The sequence below is a fragment of the Neomonachus schauinslandi genome, chromosome 8 (genome assembly GCF_002201575.2).
Source record: "Neomonachus schauinslandi chromosome 8, ASM220157v2, whole genome shotgun sequence".
In the NCBI taxonomy this organism is placed as follows: domain Eukaryota; kingdom Metazoa; phylum Chordata; class Mammalia; order Carnivora; family Phocidae; genus Neomonachus; species Neomonachus schauinslandi.
The window spans coordinates 143,274,556-143,292,033 of NC_058410.1; the positions used below are offsets into that span (position 1 = coordinate 143,274,556).

The 17,478-nt window shown below is 40.4% G+C and overlaps 1 protein-coding gene across 1 annotated transcript in view; it reads right to left on the reverse strand.

Moving 5' to 3' along the window:
• Nucleotides 1-17,478, reverse strand: part of LOC110586704 (sodium-dependent phosphate transport protein 1-like) — a 34,937-nt gene that overhangs the window by 11,008 nt on the left and 6,451 nt on the right. Inside the window, exons 3-10 of the mRNA XM_021696993.1 lie at nt 17,043-17,215; nt 12,942-13,175; nt 12,549-12,636; nt 12,112-12,198; nt 6,554-6,672; nt 6,287-6,448; nt 5,211-5,343; nt 4,973-5,120 (exon numbers count right to left, since the gene is read on the reverse strand). Of these exons, the coding sequence (XP_021552668.1) occupies nt 4,973-5,120; nt 5,211-5,343; nt 6,287-6,448; nt 6,554-6,672; nt 12,112-12,198; nt 12,549-12,636; nt 12,942-13,175; nt 17,043-17,215 (1,144 nt within the window). The remainder of the gene's footprint in view (nt 1-4,972; nt 5,121-5,210; nt 5,344-6,286; nt 6,449-6,553; nt 6,673-12,111; nt 12,199-12,548; nt 12,637-12,941; nt 13,176-17,042; nt 17,216-17,478) is intronic.

Here is a 17,478-nt window from a genome sequence, read left to right on the forward strand (position 1 = left end):
GTGGCTAATTTGTCATTAAACCTATCCATTAAGATCTCAATTTCAGGCATTTTATTTTTTCAGTTCTAGAATTTCCATTTGATTGTTTTTATAGATTTCAATACTGGTCAAATTCTTTATCTTTTCTTCTTGTTTCTTCAGTTTTTCCCCTGGTTTCTTGGGTATACTAATCATAGATATTTCAAAGTTCTTCTTGCCTGATAACTTTAATATCTGTATTGGTTGTAGGACTATTTCTAATGCATTTTGTGGTTATTGATCCCATGGCCCTACCCCTTGTCATGCCTAGTAACTTTTATTAAATGCTGGACATTTTTAATAAGAGCTATAGGGACTCCAAGAATATGTTATGCTTTGTAAGAGAAAATTCACCCTTTTCTCTAATAGATAGACTTGGAAGGGAGGGAGTGGATCATGTTAATTAGCAAATGAACTGAGATGAGGCTAGGTTTCAATTTTGATAAGACCCAAACCCGTAGTACCTACCCTCCCCTTGGTACCCCCTGCAGTTCCTTAGGTGTTGCCCTCCATGTTGTTAAATGGAGAGCTCGGTATATCCAGCCAGGTCCCACCAGGCCTTGGTAGATCTCGTCTCCTTATTATAGAATGTATGGCAAATTCTGCCATGCTTCTCATGGTTTTGGCTTAGATTTTTTTTTTTTTTTTTTTGCCACTTGCCCCACTGAACTTCAGAACTCAACAAATATCTCAAAGAAAGAAACTGCCTTTATGTTTAAGTTCCCTTAATTTTCAGTGTTGTCACTCCAGCCCTGTGCAACCCAAACGCTTGACTATTTCTCTATACATAGCAGCCGACTTGTCCCAGGGCCAAACCTGGATTAGCAGCCTTTTGCCTAACGACCCCAAGGAAAAAGTGGAGGGAATTGTCAGCTCACCTCAGAGGTGCTATCCTCTTGTATCTCTGGTCTTATAGGCCTCGGCTGCTGTCTAATGCCTTTGAGTGAACACTTTAGGTATTTTATTTTATTTTTAAAATTTTAAAAGTAATCTCTATATCCAACATGGGGCTCAAACCTTGATCTCGAACAATCCTAAGATCAAGAGTCACATACTCCACTGACTAAGACAGCCAGGCACCCCTACTTTTGGCATTTTATTTCAAATTTACCGCAGCTGGACTGTCAGTCATCCACAGCTGCCCAATCCTGTGTGGAAGTTGAACAGGTTTCTCAAATTTTGCTTTACGGTTGTAAAATGTTAGGTACAGAGAAATTTAGAAAATTTTATGTTCTAGTGAATTAAAGTAATGCTTAAAAAATTCTTTATCTCTAGTAATGCATCTGCCTTAAAGTCTACATTGGCTGATGTGTTTTCCTTTATTCTGCTTATAATCTGTTACATTTTGTTATTGCTTTTATTTCCATCCAGATTAACTCAAAATTTGGAAGATATAGTCCTTTTATATTTTGTGTTTTTCTGATACATTTGACTTAAAATGATCCTCATTCTGTTTTTTTCCACCTATTTTATGCTCCTTTTTTAAACTTCATTCCTGATTTCTTTTTCATTGGTTTTTTAAAGTACCATCTCCTTTATACTTTTACTATCATTCAATAGTTACCCTAGAGATTAAAACATACATTCTTGACTTATTTTCGTCTAACATAAATTAATATTTTTATAAATTCCCATTAATGAAAGCACCTGAGAACACATTTTCATTTATATCCTCTCATCTTTTGTGCTTTTTATTGTCAGACATTTTAATTTACATATATTTTGTACCCTACGAGGTATTGTTTTCCTTTTGTGAATTCAGTAATTATTAGATTTACTCTACTTTTTTCCTCTCCATCTCTCTTTATTGTTCCTATATTTCTATGCTTCATCTGTGATTATTTTGCCTCTGTCCAAAGAATTCCCACTTAAGAAGTTTTCATTGGAGGTCTTTGCTGATGAATTCTCACAATTTGCCTGAAAATATTTTTATATTACCTTAATTCTTGAAGGAACTTTTTGCTGGATATAGACCTCTAATTAACAGTGATTTTACTTTTTTCATTTTAGAGATTGGCTTCTAGCTTTCATTTTTTTTTTTCTCTTGAGAAGGCAGCTCCCAGTCTTATTATTCTTTGAAAGCAATGTGCTTTTGCATATGGCTGTGTTTAAGAGATCTTTCTCCCTCCCTGACTTTCTAGTTTTAGCAATTTTACTACAACAATTCTAGGAGTGGTTTTCTTTATATTTATCCTAGTATATATTCAGTAACTATGACATCTTTAGTGACTATGTTCTCCTCCCAGATTCAGAAGTCTTTAGCATGCTGTGGCTGTGAGAAAGGATTTGATCTATTGTTACCAAAAGAGGTGTTTCATTCTGTAGTCAGAGAAATAAACAGAATCCTCAGTGTCAAGAACCCTGAATGCCTTGACAATTCCTCTGAAAACCGTTACACATCGATAGGATGGAGCAGTTCTTCTGCTCTGAGAGTAGGTGACAATGTTTTATCGTCTAATCCTCATGCCATTTGGTCCTCAAATGGTAGGTACATGATACAGGGAGTGAAAACAAAGGTTGTTCTAATGCAGGATACTTTTCTGGACCACAGTGATCTCTAAATTGGCTTATCCTTCAGCAGCAACAGCTCATACTAAAAGGCATTTTGGAAATTTAAATAGCCATTAAAGTAGACTTTCAATTTTATTGATTTCATATTTTGGCATGCTATGATTTAGTAGAGCCCAAATAAGATTCTGATGTCTGAACTCTACTTCAGGCCCACATGGAGGGAAATTCAAAGGTGCACAATCCATGCAATCAGTCAAAAATAATGAAAAGCAATTAAAGTCTTTTTTGGGGCCTCCATTTAAGAATGTCAAGGCAATGACAGGTTCTTCTTAATGCATTACAGAACATCTTTAGAGTTCTCTGTGCTTGTCTACTCTTGCTGCCCACCAAAGTGATGGCAGCCACTCCATTCTTAGGTCTCTGTCTCACTCAGTCTCATTTCCCAAACAATATTCTCACAAAATCACATGTTTGTTTCTTTTTCCTTCCAGACCTTTTCTCCTGCCACCTTTGTTCTGCTCCAACCTATGTAACCCCTGACTGACTCTTTAGTTCTAACAAAGACCAAATTTCCCTAAGAGGACAATTTAGAAATTTATTCTCTAAGGGAACTCTCTATAATAGCAAGGGAGGTATATGATTAGGAACATTTTTGCTTAAGTAAGTTTGGTCTCCATTCCATTAATAAACAATAGTTGAAGCAATACAAATTGATATGGTTGAGCTATAACACACATATGCCCTAAAGATTGAGGATGAACCACCTTAAGGGATAAGAATTTTTTCCAGTTTGTATATTAGTATATTTATTCTCTCTGATTCTACAAAGTTACCTGGCTGACATGGAATTTGGGTCCATTGGAATGATGTGACTCAGACAAGTCCTATGAACTCAAGCCATTGCTGGTTGAGATTATTTCATAGCCTACTGACAAGATGCTAGCAAATAGCCCTATTGAGGGAGTGACTACAGCTAGTCAGCTGTGGAAGCAGACATACGTAGGTGCGAGCCCTCAGTGCTTATTACTGTGTGATTTACATGAATTCTTTTCCCTGGTCTTTTGCTTCCTCACCCATACTATGTGGGTAATATCTCATTCACACTGGGGCATGCCAGGCACATAAAAAATACTCAACAAATCCTAGCTATTTATAATTTCCTTTCTCTATTTCTGTATACATTATTTTTTTTAAACATTGATTTATTTATTTTAGAGAGAGAGCATGAGCAGGAGGGGCAGACAGAGTGGGAGAGAGAATCTCAAGCAGACTCTGCACTGATCATGGAGCCCCACATGGGGCTCCATCCCAGGACCCTGAGATCATGACCTGAGCCGAAACCAAGAGTCAGATGCTTAACTAACTGCATCACCCAGGCGTTCCTATTTCTGTATACATTCTTGATTTCAAAGTGCATATGGCTCAGTTGACATTGTGCTTTCTGTATCAAATAATCCTTACATGTTTTATATATAATTTATATATATATATAATCAGAACACCTGTGGGCATTTTTAAGGAGGGTCTTGAAACTGAATAAAACAAGTGGATACATGTCCTCATTACTCTGGCACTCACCTTGTGTAGATATAATGGACAAGATTCTTTATAAGAATCGAGACAAGTGGATTATTCTTTGTTGATTTCACCTCTCTACCCCATGGCCACTGCTTTGCTAAACTTCAGAGAATTCTGTTCCTACTGGATCCATGTTCTCCAGGGACTGCTATCCCTATAGAGCATGATGTAAACAGTGCCACTTGGAGTTGTGCAAATGGCCGGGCTGCTTCCATCAGTCACACTTAGTGTATCTTTAAAAAAGGCATCATAGTAAAAGCAAAAGATCTTGCCAGACAGATCTGGATTAAAATCCTAAGTAAGATCCCAAACCAGTGGTGAGATCTTAGCTGACAAGTATCTGACCCTCGGTTTTCTTAGTTATAAAATAAGTACTACTAACTGGTGGGTTTTCATGAGGATTCATAATATATAAACATGTATTCAATAACAATAACAATGGGGAGGAGGTAACCTGTATACAGTGTTTGCTATGGGCCAGGCACTATTCTGTGTATTTGACCTAAATTAACTTATTTCATCCTCTAATAATCCTATGAGGTAAGCATTCTCTTACCACTCCCATGAAACAGGCCCAGAGAAGGTAAGTAATTTGTTTGAAGAGAGTGGTCATGCTGTTATTAAAACCGAACCTTCTGACTTTAGAATCTGTGCTCTGAATCACTGGGCTGTACTTCATAAATATATGGGTTGCAAACATTAATATATCGTTAGGTACATAATGATTACTTACATTATATGAATGAACTATATTGATGCTGCTTCTGGAAGAATTTTGGCCTGATGGCCATGAATTCCAAAATAGTTGGAATCTTAAAACACCCTGGAGAGCTTGGATACGGGAAAGAGATTTTTAAAATCCTACCTGGGAGCAATATCCAAGCCATTTATGAGTACTCCAGTCATACAAAAGGTTCCTGTTGAACTGGCAAGTATCAGGAAGATGGTAGTGCTAGAGAAGCTGAAACTCAGGTAGAGCAGGCACACGCTGAAGAAGGCAGGCAGGAGAAGTCCTGGGGAGTGATTCAGACAACACAGTTAGGGGCATCCCAAAGACGGGGCAAAGGGCCTCAAGGTGCTTGAACATCCTGGCTGTTCCTTACCCAGTGTGTTGAAGAGGTTCCGGATGGTAATTAAGCGGAGAATATTCCTGGACTGGAAGAAGTCTGTCAGGTGACCTGCTAGGATACCAAAGCTCCAGGCAAACAAATAGGGGAGGGATGATAGCAGCCCATTCTGGGAAGTAAATGTTAGTGTAAGGGTAAGTATGATAGGTGGAGTCATCCTGACGCTAAAATTCAGTATCTAAAATTTGTATTGCCATACAACCATCAACATGCAAACTCAGAATTCCCACTTGGGGCCACACCACCCAAAAGGAAGAGGAAAGTAGTTTTGGGGTCAGGAAGAGTTGTCAGAGTCCGTCGAGTTTTCTCTTCTTAGTGTCACGGGACCTGAAAGTACTGGAGAATCGAGATCTGAAGACTATAGTCGGGAATGGGGAATGCGGGCCCTGGGCAAGATGGTAGGGCTTGTAATGACAGCAACTACAGACATTCGTATGGTGCTGATTCTGAACCACTGCCCTTAATCCTTTCAACACGTCCAGGGTCTCACAGAGGATAACACGGAATCAGAGAGTGCTTGGCCCCAAGGCTGGGTTACTGGAGGTTGACTGATGAATGGCACTTTGGGCATTCCATTTCTATAGGAGTCTTTTCTGGTTAGTATGGCTTTGAACATAAGGTTCAGGGAACAGTCATTCTCCAAGTCAGACAAGAAATGAGAGTGCCCATCCTTTCAAAGCAAGACCTAGGACTCATTGCCTTATCCCAAGAGATAGGTTGGATGTGAGCTGGGCAGGATGGCAGGGAAGGATCCCAGTCTCTGTAGGCAACAATGGTGTTGAGCCTTAAATAATACTAATTGGGGTGGTCATGCAGTGAATGGGAGGTAGGGAACCTGTGGGAACATGAGTGTGTTCTATTGTGGGAGTGCCAGATATGTGCCTACACCCTTGATCTGGGAAATGTTAACATAAGAATTGGAAAGAGTCTCCAGGTACAGAATGTCAGCTAAATGGTGTAGGGGCCAGCAAGAGCTAGGGTTAGAGACATAAGAAACAAAGAGATGAGAAGAGTCCTTCATAAAGCTAAAAGGAGAACACAAGTCAACTTACCTCTTTTATGTTCACACGAAGCTTGGAGTTGATAAACGTTGGAGTGTACAAAACCATGATTTTATTTGTCCAGTGAAAAGCAAAAGAACCGAAAGCAATGGCCCAGACGGGAAGAGACTTAATCATAGCTTTGACTGGCAGAGACTGTGTCCTTGAGCTGACCTGGGGAAAAAACCCATTAACTCTTAGCACATTAGGACAAGCAGGAACATGGTTTCATTTGGCACAGAATCTGGAAGATACCACAGTGGAGCATCTGTGTTCTACCTGCTGGTTGAGGGAGGACAAGATGTATTCCTTCTCACTGATGCTTATACATGGGTGGTCCTTTGGGTCGTCATAGAACAGAACAAACCAGAGAAGACTTAGGGCACAGCCACAAGCACCTATCAAAGCAGGATAGGTTAGAATCGAAATTGCGTCTGTTGGTAGTAAGTCTCTTTCCCAAATTGGCATTTGTCATTATCGGTCAGAGAACCTGGACCTCCTCTTCCTTCTTTAAAACTTGGCAACAAGGCTTACAGTTTTGATAGTCCTCTCTGTATCCACAGCTGCCTGTGCCTACAGAATGAATTTTGCAGAGAGGGCGGTAAGCCCTCTGGCCTCTCCTGATCGAGGCTCTGTATCCCTCCACTCATCATAGTGGGACTCCCTGCTCTTAGGCCCTCATCTCTACAGTTTCCCAACGTGTTCCACCATGAGAATATGGTACAGCTGAACCCTCACAGGGCTTGACGATCACCTAGCTTTGAGAGCTAGGTCTTGGCCATGCTCCTAAGATTCAGCCCAGGCCTGAGGGATTACACAAGTCCTCTGTGAGGAATCATCTGTTAGGACAGGGAGTATGTAGTACTCATCAGTCAGTCTTCCAGAAAGGCATTCATTCATTTGACAAATATTGATTAAATGCACATTATGTACCATTCACTATTCTATATACTGGGGATGCAGCAATGAATAAAACACAAAAATTTCTGTCTTCACAGAGTTTACTTTCTAGTGGATGAGAAAAAGATGATGAAAAGTAAATAAGTAAAGGGTGTTAAATGTCAGTGACAAGAGCTCTGGAGAGAAGTTACAGGGGTCGGGGGGAGTATCATGCTCAGTGAAGGCTGGGACATGGATGTGGGGCAAGGACACTCCAGGCAGAGGGAGCAGAGAGTGCTGAAGGCCTAGGTCCTGAGGCCAGTGTGACTGGAGAGGAAGCAAGGGGAGGACGGGAAAGGTTGAGGACGAGAGCTGATGGGATTAGACCATGTGGAAACCTGGAGCCACTGTAAGATCTTAGGCTTGTACAATACTCTTTAAACAACATTAAAAGGATATTTCAACTATATACTATTTCCATGTCATTCTGTGACCTGAGAACCCAATCCCAAGGTGAAATGTAAGTGAATATCTAATAAATACATGTGCAATATGTACATTTCAATATAGTATTTTAGTCAACTCAGAAACTCATATGGGCCTATTAGCTCTTTTTCAAAATGAGAATACTGATGTTCAGAAAGGTCCACATCCTTGCCCAGGGACACACAGTTAATAAGTGGTAATTGACACTTAGCATGAATTATATTTTTGGGAGTACAGTCCTCAAGGAGAAGCCTGGAGCAGAGCTTTGAAGAAAGACAAGAGTTAATGGCAAGTGGAAGAGGATGAGTCTGCAAAAGACTAAGACAGAATGGCCAGGAGAACAAAGACCAATGCAGAGAGTTAGGCAAGGGCACCATTGGTGATGGACGTGATTGAGAACTCAGGTCAAATGTGGACTGAAGAACTTCCACTTGATTTATGGGCATGGAGGTTTGGCCAGCTCTAACATTTGTGAGGCCTGGGGCAAGACTATACGTGGAAATTCACATGAATGTTTAAGTTATGGATTTATTAAGAAACTCAAATAAGGTATGTCTTCTCATCCTATGTTGACAAAAATGTAACTTCAAAACGATCTGGAGAGAGACTTCTGGTTTCTGATGCAGCACGTAAGGAACTTGATAGTCATCCCTCCCATCCTCATTACAAGAAAAATGTTGAAAAAAATAAAAATCAACTCTTCTTTGATCCATCAGAATATTGAGGTCATAGGGCAAATTACTGTACCCAAAATTGGAGAGACAGATAGGGGATACAGAGAATTACAACTTCCTGGAACAGAAGCCCAGAAGCAGAAAACTACATGGGAACCAGTATCAGGGTAAGAAAACCCGGCAATTGATTAATCGCAGTAGGCTGTGTGGACAAGTTTGAGAGGTAAAAAAATCTGGGGTGGGACTCTCATACTTTTGTGAGTTTTCCCTTCAGGAGACCTAACCAGGTTCTCACAGTGAAGATGAGACAAAAATTCCTACATCCTTTCAGCAGGGGAAAGGAAAAGTAGCAGTTTTGAATTATGTCTAGAGCATCCTGTTCTTAACAAAGCCTGCTGTCAAGGGAAACTTCTACCAGAGTCTAACCTGCTTAAGTGAAAGGAAATACCCAACTGCAACCCCCTCTGGCCTTCCTGTCTTACATAATGAGGGGAACACTGGGAAGGACTTCTGAAGGTGAAACCCAGAGGCACAGACTCACTGAAAGACTGAGACTAATCATGACTACAGAACACTATCTTACACCTTACCACCACATCAGTAGTTTCCCTGTATATAAATAGGAATACAAATGGAAAAACTACACGTGTCAAACCTTATTTAAGAAGACTATAAAAACACACGGGCTCCCTGCTCCGCGGGGAGCCTGCTTCTCCCTCTCCCACTCCCCCTGCTTGTGTTCCCTCTCTCGCTGTGTCTCTCTCTGTCAAATAAATAAATAAAATCTTAAAAAAAAAAAAAGAAGACTATAAAAACACAAAAGCAGGGGAAATTGTAGCCTCTGAAACTTAGAGCTGTAGCAAACAGTAAGCAATGTCTAACCCCTAGCCAAGCCAGATAAATATAAAACCTCACATTGAAAGACTATTTCCATTCCTCTTATCTAGTACATCTTGTTGAGCTTTCAACAACAAAAAATCACAAGGCATACTAAAAGACAAAAAATATAGTTTGAAGACGGCAAGCATTGGAACTGATTCAGAAATGGCAGAGATGTTGGAATTATCAAATCAAGAATTTAAAACAACTGTGATTATATTGCTAAGAGCTCTTATGGAAAAAGTGGACAACATACAAGAATATATGATTCATGTAAGTAGGCAGAAACTCTAATAAGAAAATCAACAGGAAATGCTAGATCAAAAACACTAACCTAGAAATGAAGAATGCCTTTAATGGGCTCATCAATAGACTAGGCATGGCCAAGGAAGGAATCATCGAGCTTGAAGAAATGTCTGTAGAAATTTCCAAAACCGAATTGCAAAGAAAAAGAATAAAAACGACAGGTATACAAGAATTGTGGGACTATTACAAAAGGTGTAATATATTCATTTGGCACTATCAGAAGGAGAAGAACGAGAATGGAACAGGAGAAATATTTGAAGGAATAATTAGTCTTCCAAAATTAATGATAGACGCCAAACCACAGAGACAGGAAGCTCAAGAGAACATACAAAAAATATATATACCGAGGCATATTATATTCAAACTATAGAAAATCTAAGACAAAGAAAGTTTTTTAAAGAAACCCAAGGAAGAATGAGGTTTAAACTTAGAATTCTTTGATTCCACTGGTCACAAATCCCTGGTCACTGTGGTCTGAGGCTTGACCTCCTGTTCCTACTCAGATCCCTTTCCATACTACAAGAAGTTTTAATTGGTTATGTGTAGAAATTCTTGCCTTCCCCATCATACTCCATTTACATCTCCTGCAAGCAGTTTTGCCTGCCCTTTGTTGGCCAAGTCTAAATTCAGTGGATGTGTGGGAGAGTTCTTCCGTGTCTGAAAAGCCCTGATGGTTTTTAAGCAAACAATTCTGGGAGTGATGACTAGGAGTGATGGCTGTGGGCTCTGAAGAGTATATAATCTTGACCCCACAGACTCTACGAAAAGGGCCTAGTTGGAGGAGGGCCAAGAATGGGCTCAGTGCGGAATCAGGGCAGCTCTGATGGAAGCTGTAAATGATCTTGTCAAGAGGTGTCTCAATGATGGGACATCTGGGTGGCTCAGTCGGTTGAACGTCTGCCTTCGGCTCAGGTCGTGATCCTGGGGTCCTGGGATCGAGTCCCGCATCGGACTCCTTGGTCAGTGGGTAGCCGGCTTCTCCCTCTGCTTGCCGCTCCCCCCTACTTGTGCTCTCTCTCACACACAAATAAATAAATAAAATCTTAAAAAAAAAAAAAAAAAGAAGTGTCTCGATGGCAGAATGGGTCAGACGCGAGTCAGATAGAAGTTGAGAAGTCTGGGAGGTTGGGGCAGTGGGTACAGACAGGTTGAGCAATAATTTCCACTGTTCAAAGGGAGGTGACATGAAAGAGAAGGCAGGGGAAAGGGAGCCATTTTAGAGAATTGAGGAGACTAGAGAGGTTTTGAGAAGTTTGAAATAGTCTTTGTGGAGGGAAACGGCTGTTTTAAGCACCAATGTGAGTTTGTGATCTGATTTGCTCTTTTGGGAGCTTTTCTCCAGCAATTAGAAGCTGCTCAAAGGCAGATGTTATTTTGTTCTTTAAAGCAGTGTGGATTTAGATTTATTTAACTTCATTGAGAAGAACCTTCAAATGGAACAAAATCTCTTGGTTTTAGTCTTGCCTCTGCCATGAACTGGAGCCGGCCATTTGGCCTCTGTGGGCATGACACGATGCCTCGTGGGAAAGACTTGTGGAGGCAGATGCCTGAATCCCTACCCTGCTACCCTCTAAGCCTTCCCCCCATTCCAGGTGCCTCCAAATGAGGCAATTCGTGGGAAAGCTGCTGACCCAGGACAGTGCATTGTGCCTCTCTCTGAGCTTCATGGAGCCACCCATGAGAACTGCAAATGACCTATGTTGCCATACCCATGTATATGACATCGGAATAGGAATACACCACGAGTGTAGGAGGTCATCCAACCTTTGATCAGCACTGGTGGGCAGCATTAACTATTGAGCTTGTCTTTCATGGAGCGCAAACCTCACCTCCCTATAATTTCTGCTGATTAGTTTTAATTTTGTAATACAGAGCAGGTGTGAATTTCTCTTTTATGCATGCTCTCTCAAGTTTTCTTTTCCCCAGGCTAGACAGTCCCAGTATTTTTTGGCCCCTTTCCTGGTGCAGGGCTTGGGTACTGTCACTATACTGATCATTACTTACTACTGACGACTAATTTAGTGATGAAGAGCAATGGCATTTGGAGGATGGAAGGCATGTGTTCATATTATGGCTTTGCCATTTGCTCACAGTGTGCATTGGATGTCTTCCGCTTGTCCCTCTAGACCCACTCTTCACCCTTCGGTGTCCTGCGTTGGTCACAGATGGCTGCCTTGAATGAACATCAACAGGCCCCTGGGTAGACTGCTTTCTAGATTGATTTGGCAAGCAGCCCAAGAAGAAGGTAAAGAAGAGAGAGTTGAGTGGGATTGGGGTGTCTTCCCCTATGTATCTCCTTCCTAGCATTGCTTCAGTCTGTATGCTCCTTTTTATGAACAATAGTGGGTCATCCCTTTCCCCAAGGGTTTCATGTAAGGGGTATGGATCTCTAGTACCTACATTATAGAATTGCAGAGGTAATGTACAATAACACATGTATAGTTCTGCTTGTAATGTGAAATTAATGAATGTTGACTTCTCGTTTTCCTTCAATGAGATTCATGATTTTAAATATCATTAGCGTTATATAAATTACTACCTTATAGTCAGTTTTTATTTTTAATTTTTTTTCAATTCTGAATAACAACTGGGATGTTATAGACAGAGACTCACCAAAAATGTAGAAGACCATGGGCCAGCCCAGGGATTGGCAGATGAATCCAGTCGCAAGCAGAACAATGAAGGACCCCAGCAGAATTCCTAATCAGGGGGCACAAAGAAACCCCTAAGGAGCACAAGCATCTGAGAATAGAGATAATGTAGCCTCACGGTAGAAATAAACAATTTCCAGTGAAATACATTTGTAAGGATAACACTGAGCAGAAGAAGAGAATAAAATATTCGCTTTTCTCTTTTTTTTCCTGTTGTTTGAGGTAAAGGAGCCTTTTCTTCATTCTAGACAGTTTCCACATCTTTAAAGCGAGGATGCTGGAGCAGATGGTTTCCAAAGCCCTGGACACTTCAAAACACACACCTTTTACAGGTCTAGGAAGAACGTGCTAGAATAAGATGATAGCGGGATTCAAACATTCTAGGCCCTACGTCATTACCTGATAGACTCAGGGAGGTGAGTCGGCCTCGTTCCAAGGGAGGAGCCCACTTGACCCACGTGACGTGCTGAGCTATGAATACCGATCCCTGAAATCAGAAGGGTTGGGACATCTGATCTCTGATACTTTCTGTGAATTTAAACCCTGTTCAGTTTTTGCATTATCTTTTTTTTTTTTTTTTAAAGATTTTATTTATTTATTTGACAGAGAGAGACACAGCGAGAGAGGGAACACAAGCAGGGGGAGTGGGAGAGGGAGAAGCAGGCTTCCCGCGGAGCAGGGAGCCCAACGCGGGGCTCGATCCCAGGACCCTGGGATCATGACCTGAGCCAAAGGCAGACGCTTAACGACTGAGCCACCCAGGTGCCCCCAGTTTTTGCATTATCTTAATACCTGGGCTGCTCCCTGGACTACTCGGCATGCCAGGAGGAAAGCTTCTCCACCTTCAGCTGCCATTGGCATTAACAGGCTAAGTAGAGAGCTGAGGAATAATGCAGAGCCGATCATTTTCTTGATGGAGTATTTCTCAGACAAGTATCCAACAGGAATTTGGGTGATGATTACACCATAAAAGATGGAACTGAAGATGATACCCTGGATTTTAGGACTCCAGTTATACACGGGGTTCTGAAAGAAACAAGGAGACACATGGAGCCACTCTGCATCCTGTGAGTTACTGTGATATTCAGGGATGTGGGGGACCTGGTCTGCCGGCCCACTCAGTGTAAAGGAGCTCCCCTCTGCCTCATTCTCTATCATGGGATCCTTGCTGTTCCTTTGGAACGTCTTTTCCTGTGTGTACTGACATGTAACCATGGTATCGTCAACTATAATGTAAAGTCCTTGCAGTCAAGGGCACCCTCTGTAGCCCCAGGACAGCAGGGACACTTAATACTCGCTTCTTGAACATTGCTACACTGCGTGTTAGCCCTTCCGTAGAGTACTACGCCCACCACAGTCATGAATGTCCTCTTGCCTTTTCTCCTCCTCTGACTCCTCCATTAAGTTAACCTCATTCACAGAACAACATTCCCCCACATCCAGACTACTCCCAGAGAGAAAAAAATAGTGATTGATCAAATCACAAAGAGAAAGTCTCGGGCTGAACTGGAAATAATTGGGTGAGACAGTGAAGGAAGAAGGCCATTTCTCTCTCTCTTTTTTTTGGCTTGGTTTCTTTTCTTTTCTAAAATGTTCTAAATGTCTTCTTTTTCCATAATCCTTCCCTGAGTTCTGTCAACTTATTCGTCTTCATTTGTCTGCGGGCAGAGCATAGTGCTGCCTGGCCATCTTGGCTTTGAGCTCCTGTATGTTCTTCTCTGCGGTTCTCCTTCCTTAACTGTAATTGCTTCACTAGCTTTTAGGTTCCTTTTGTAATTTCAGGTTACAATTTAGATCTGCTCTATGGAAACAGTTTTCTGGTGAGTCTTCATATTTGGGAATAATTACATGCTATATTCTCTCATTTTTTTCATCTAGTACCTTTGTATGTCAGCAAAGAGAAGCCCTTTTCTGTGACTCACGTTTGAAGATCAGTTTCCCTGGATTACAGCGGGAGGTTCATAGGGCCTCCACAGCTCGAGCTCCCTCCTTTTTTGCTGATTCAGTATATGGCTCCGGCGAGTAGCCATTTCTCTAGAACATGGAGTTCTCAATATTGAAACCAAAGCAATGAAATACTACAAATATTTAAAGAATATAATGCAAGAGAAAATTTGGATAAAAAGAGTTTAAAAGATTTTTGAGGTACAAGTGACACATAACTTCATATTTAATCTTTGGTATAAAGTGTACAAGTTGATAAATTTTTAATTATGTGTATACTCATGAAACCATCACCACAATCAAGGCAGTGAATGCATTCTCCACCTCCAGAAGTTTCCGTACTTCTTTTGTAATTCCTCCCTCCTGTTTTTCTCTCACCACTGATCTGCCTGTCACTACAACATAGTTCTCACTTTCTGAAGTTTTATATAAATGGAGTCAGACACTATATATATAGTTTATTCTACTCGGCATACTTATTTTGAGTTTCATCCATGTTGTTCTGTGTGTCACTAGGTCATTTCTTTTTAGTGCTAAGTAGTACTCTCTTTTATGGATGTACCGTAGTTGGTGCATTCATCCATCTACTGATGAACATATTTATTGGTTTCAGCTCAGGTCTGATCTCAGGGTTGTGGGATCAAGTCCCTCGTGGGGCTCTGCACTCAGCACGGTCTACTTGAGTTTCTCTCTCCCCTCTTCTTCTGCCCCTCCCCACCATGCTCGATCTCTGAAATAAATGAGAATCTTAAAAATAAATAAATAAAAATAAAGTGATTATTGAGGGGTGCCTGGGTGGCTCATTCAGTTAAGTGTCTGGCTCTTGATTTAGGCTCAGGTCATGATGTTAGGGTCATGATCTCAGGGTCATGAGATTGAGCCCTGCGTTGGGTTCCATGCTAGGTATGGAGCCTGCTTAAGATTCTCTCTCTTCCTCGCCCTTTGCCCCTCCCCCCGCCTGCTCACCGGCTCTCTCTCTAAAATAAATAAATAAATAAATAAATAAATAAATAAATAATAAATACAGTGATTATTGATACAGTTGGATTAAAATCTGCCATCTTTTAACATTTCTTTTATGGCAGGCCTACTGGCAATAAATTACCTCAGTTTTTATTTGTCTGAAATAGTTTTTATCCCCTTTCACTTTTAAGGTAATTTCATTGGATATAGAATTCTAACTTGGCAGATTCTTTTTCTTTCAACACTTGAAAGATTGTTTTCCCTCTCTTCTTAATTGAATGGTTTCTGATAAGAAGTCTTCTGTAATTCTTATCCTTGTTCCTCTGTAAGTAAGATATTTTTACCTCTGGCTTCATTCAGGATATTCTCTTTGTCTTGGTTTTCTGCAATTTAAATATGTATGTCTGGTTGGTTTTTCTCGTTGTTAATTATTTATCTTTTTAGTATCCTGTGTGGTATTCTCTGAGCTTCTTGCACTTGTGGTTTGGTGTCCACCAGTAATTTTGGAAAGTTCTCAGCCATTAATTTTTTAGATATTACTTCTTGCCACTCTCTCTTTCTTTTCTTTTCTTTCTTTCTTTTTTTTTTTTTTAAAGATTTTATTTATTTATTTGACACAGAGAGAGAGAGGGAGTGCGCAAGCGTACAAGCAGGCAGAACGGCAGGCAGAGGGAGAGGGAGAAGCAGGCTTCTGCTGAGCAGGGAGCCCGATGTGGGGCTCGATCCCAGGACCCTGAGATCATGACCTGAGCCGAAGGCAGATGCTTAACCAACTGAGCCACCCAGGTGCCCCTCTTTCTTTTCTTTCTGGTATTCTAGCCATTTATATGTTATGTTTTTTTTTTTTTTTAAGATTTATTTATTTGAGAGAGAGAGCAGGGGAAGGGGAAGGAGAGAGGGGGAGAATCTTGAGTAGACTCCCCACTGAGTGTGCAGCCTGGTGTTGGGCCAAATCTCATGATCAGGAGATCATGACCTGAGCCGAAAGCAAGAGTCTGACACTTAACCAACTGAGCCACCCAAGCGCCCCTATACCTTTGATATTATCCACAATTCTGGGATATTCTGTTAAGCTTCCCTCCCAACCCCTCCTTTCTCTTTCATTTCTGCTTGAGATGTTTCTATTGACCCATACTGAAGTTCATTGATTCTTCCCTCAGCTACGTTGAGACTACTTATGAGCTTGTCAAGCACTCTATTTATGTTACAGTTGCCTGGATTTCTATTTCTTTTTTATTCATTCTCATAATTTCCATCCCTACTGACATTACCCATCTGGTGTTATGTGTTGCCAACTTTTTCCATTAGAGACTTAACATATTAATTATAGTTATTTTAAATTCCCTGTATGGGAATTCCTACATATGTGTCATATCTAAGCCTGGTTCTGATGATTATGTTAAAAAAAATTAAGGTGCAGTACATCGCATATAAAGTGTTATTTTTAATGTAAAAAAGGTGACAATAAGAAAGTATGTTCATGTTTGTCTGTGCATTCGTAACAGAACATAGGAAGAGTAGAGTGAAAAAAATACTCTTCCCATTCATTTCCACTTTTTTCCTGTTCTACGTCTTCTGACAGGTAGCAACTCATTACCTTCCAGAGATGAAATTAGTGAAGCATGTAAATATACTGCATATTCAAAAACTTTTAAAGAAACAACATGTCTTTACTTCTGCTCTGGTTTGAAATGCTTTCTCTTTTTCCTCTTATCCAAAGTTCTCAATTCTAGGGACCCCAATGCTCAGTTTTTATTCTTCTTCACATAGAAGGATTCACATAACAAAGCCCTTCACAAACATTAAGGCGTGCTCTAATCATGGGACATGTTTAGTTAGGTTACTACTAGCAAGACAGGTGAAGACTTGAACTTCTTTTTGTAATGATTACTGTCCCATCAATTATGATAACATTCAATCTCTACACAAATTAATGAGCAAGATAGGATTTTAAACATGTGACTATGGATAATATTTTTCGTATACCTTTCTGTGATCCAGGTGCTCCCCTGTGGAGGTGTTGGGCAAACCGTGAGCATCTGTGCTGTTCACCATGGCTACCATTGTGAGGCTCAGACACATATGTTGAGCCATGATTACAACGTTACAGAAATGCAAGAGGACAGATAATCCATAGCGGAAGGAACAAAAACTTGGAACTAAGAAGTAAAACAGAAAGTGTCCATTGTTAACACAGCTGAGATAAAACCATACAGCAACCTTAGGAAGGGCACTCAGAAATTTGGGACCATATACACCTGACATACAGTAATATATATACATATATATATAATGTATAACCATATGTATATTGAATCAATTATATATATATACCTGAGATACAGTAATATATATACATATATATAACGCATAATCATATGTATATTGAATCAATTATATATATATCTGACATACAGTAATA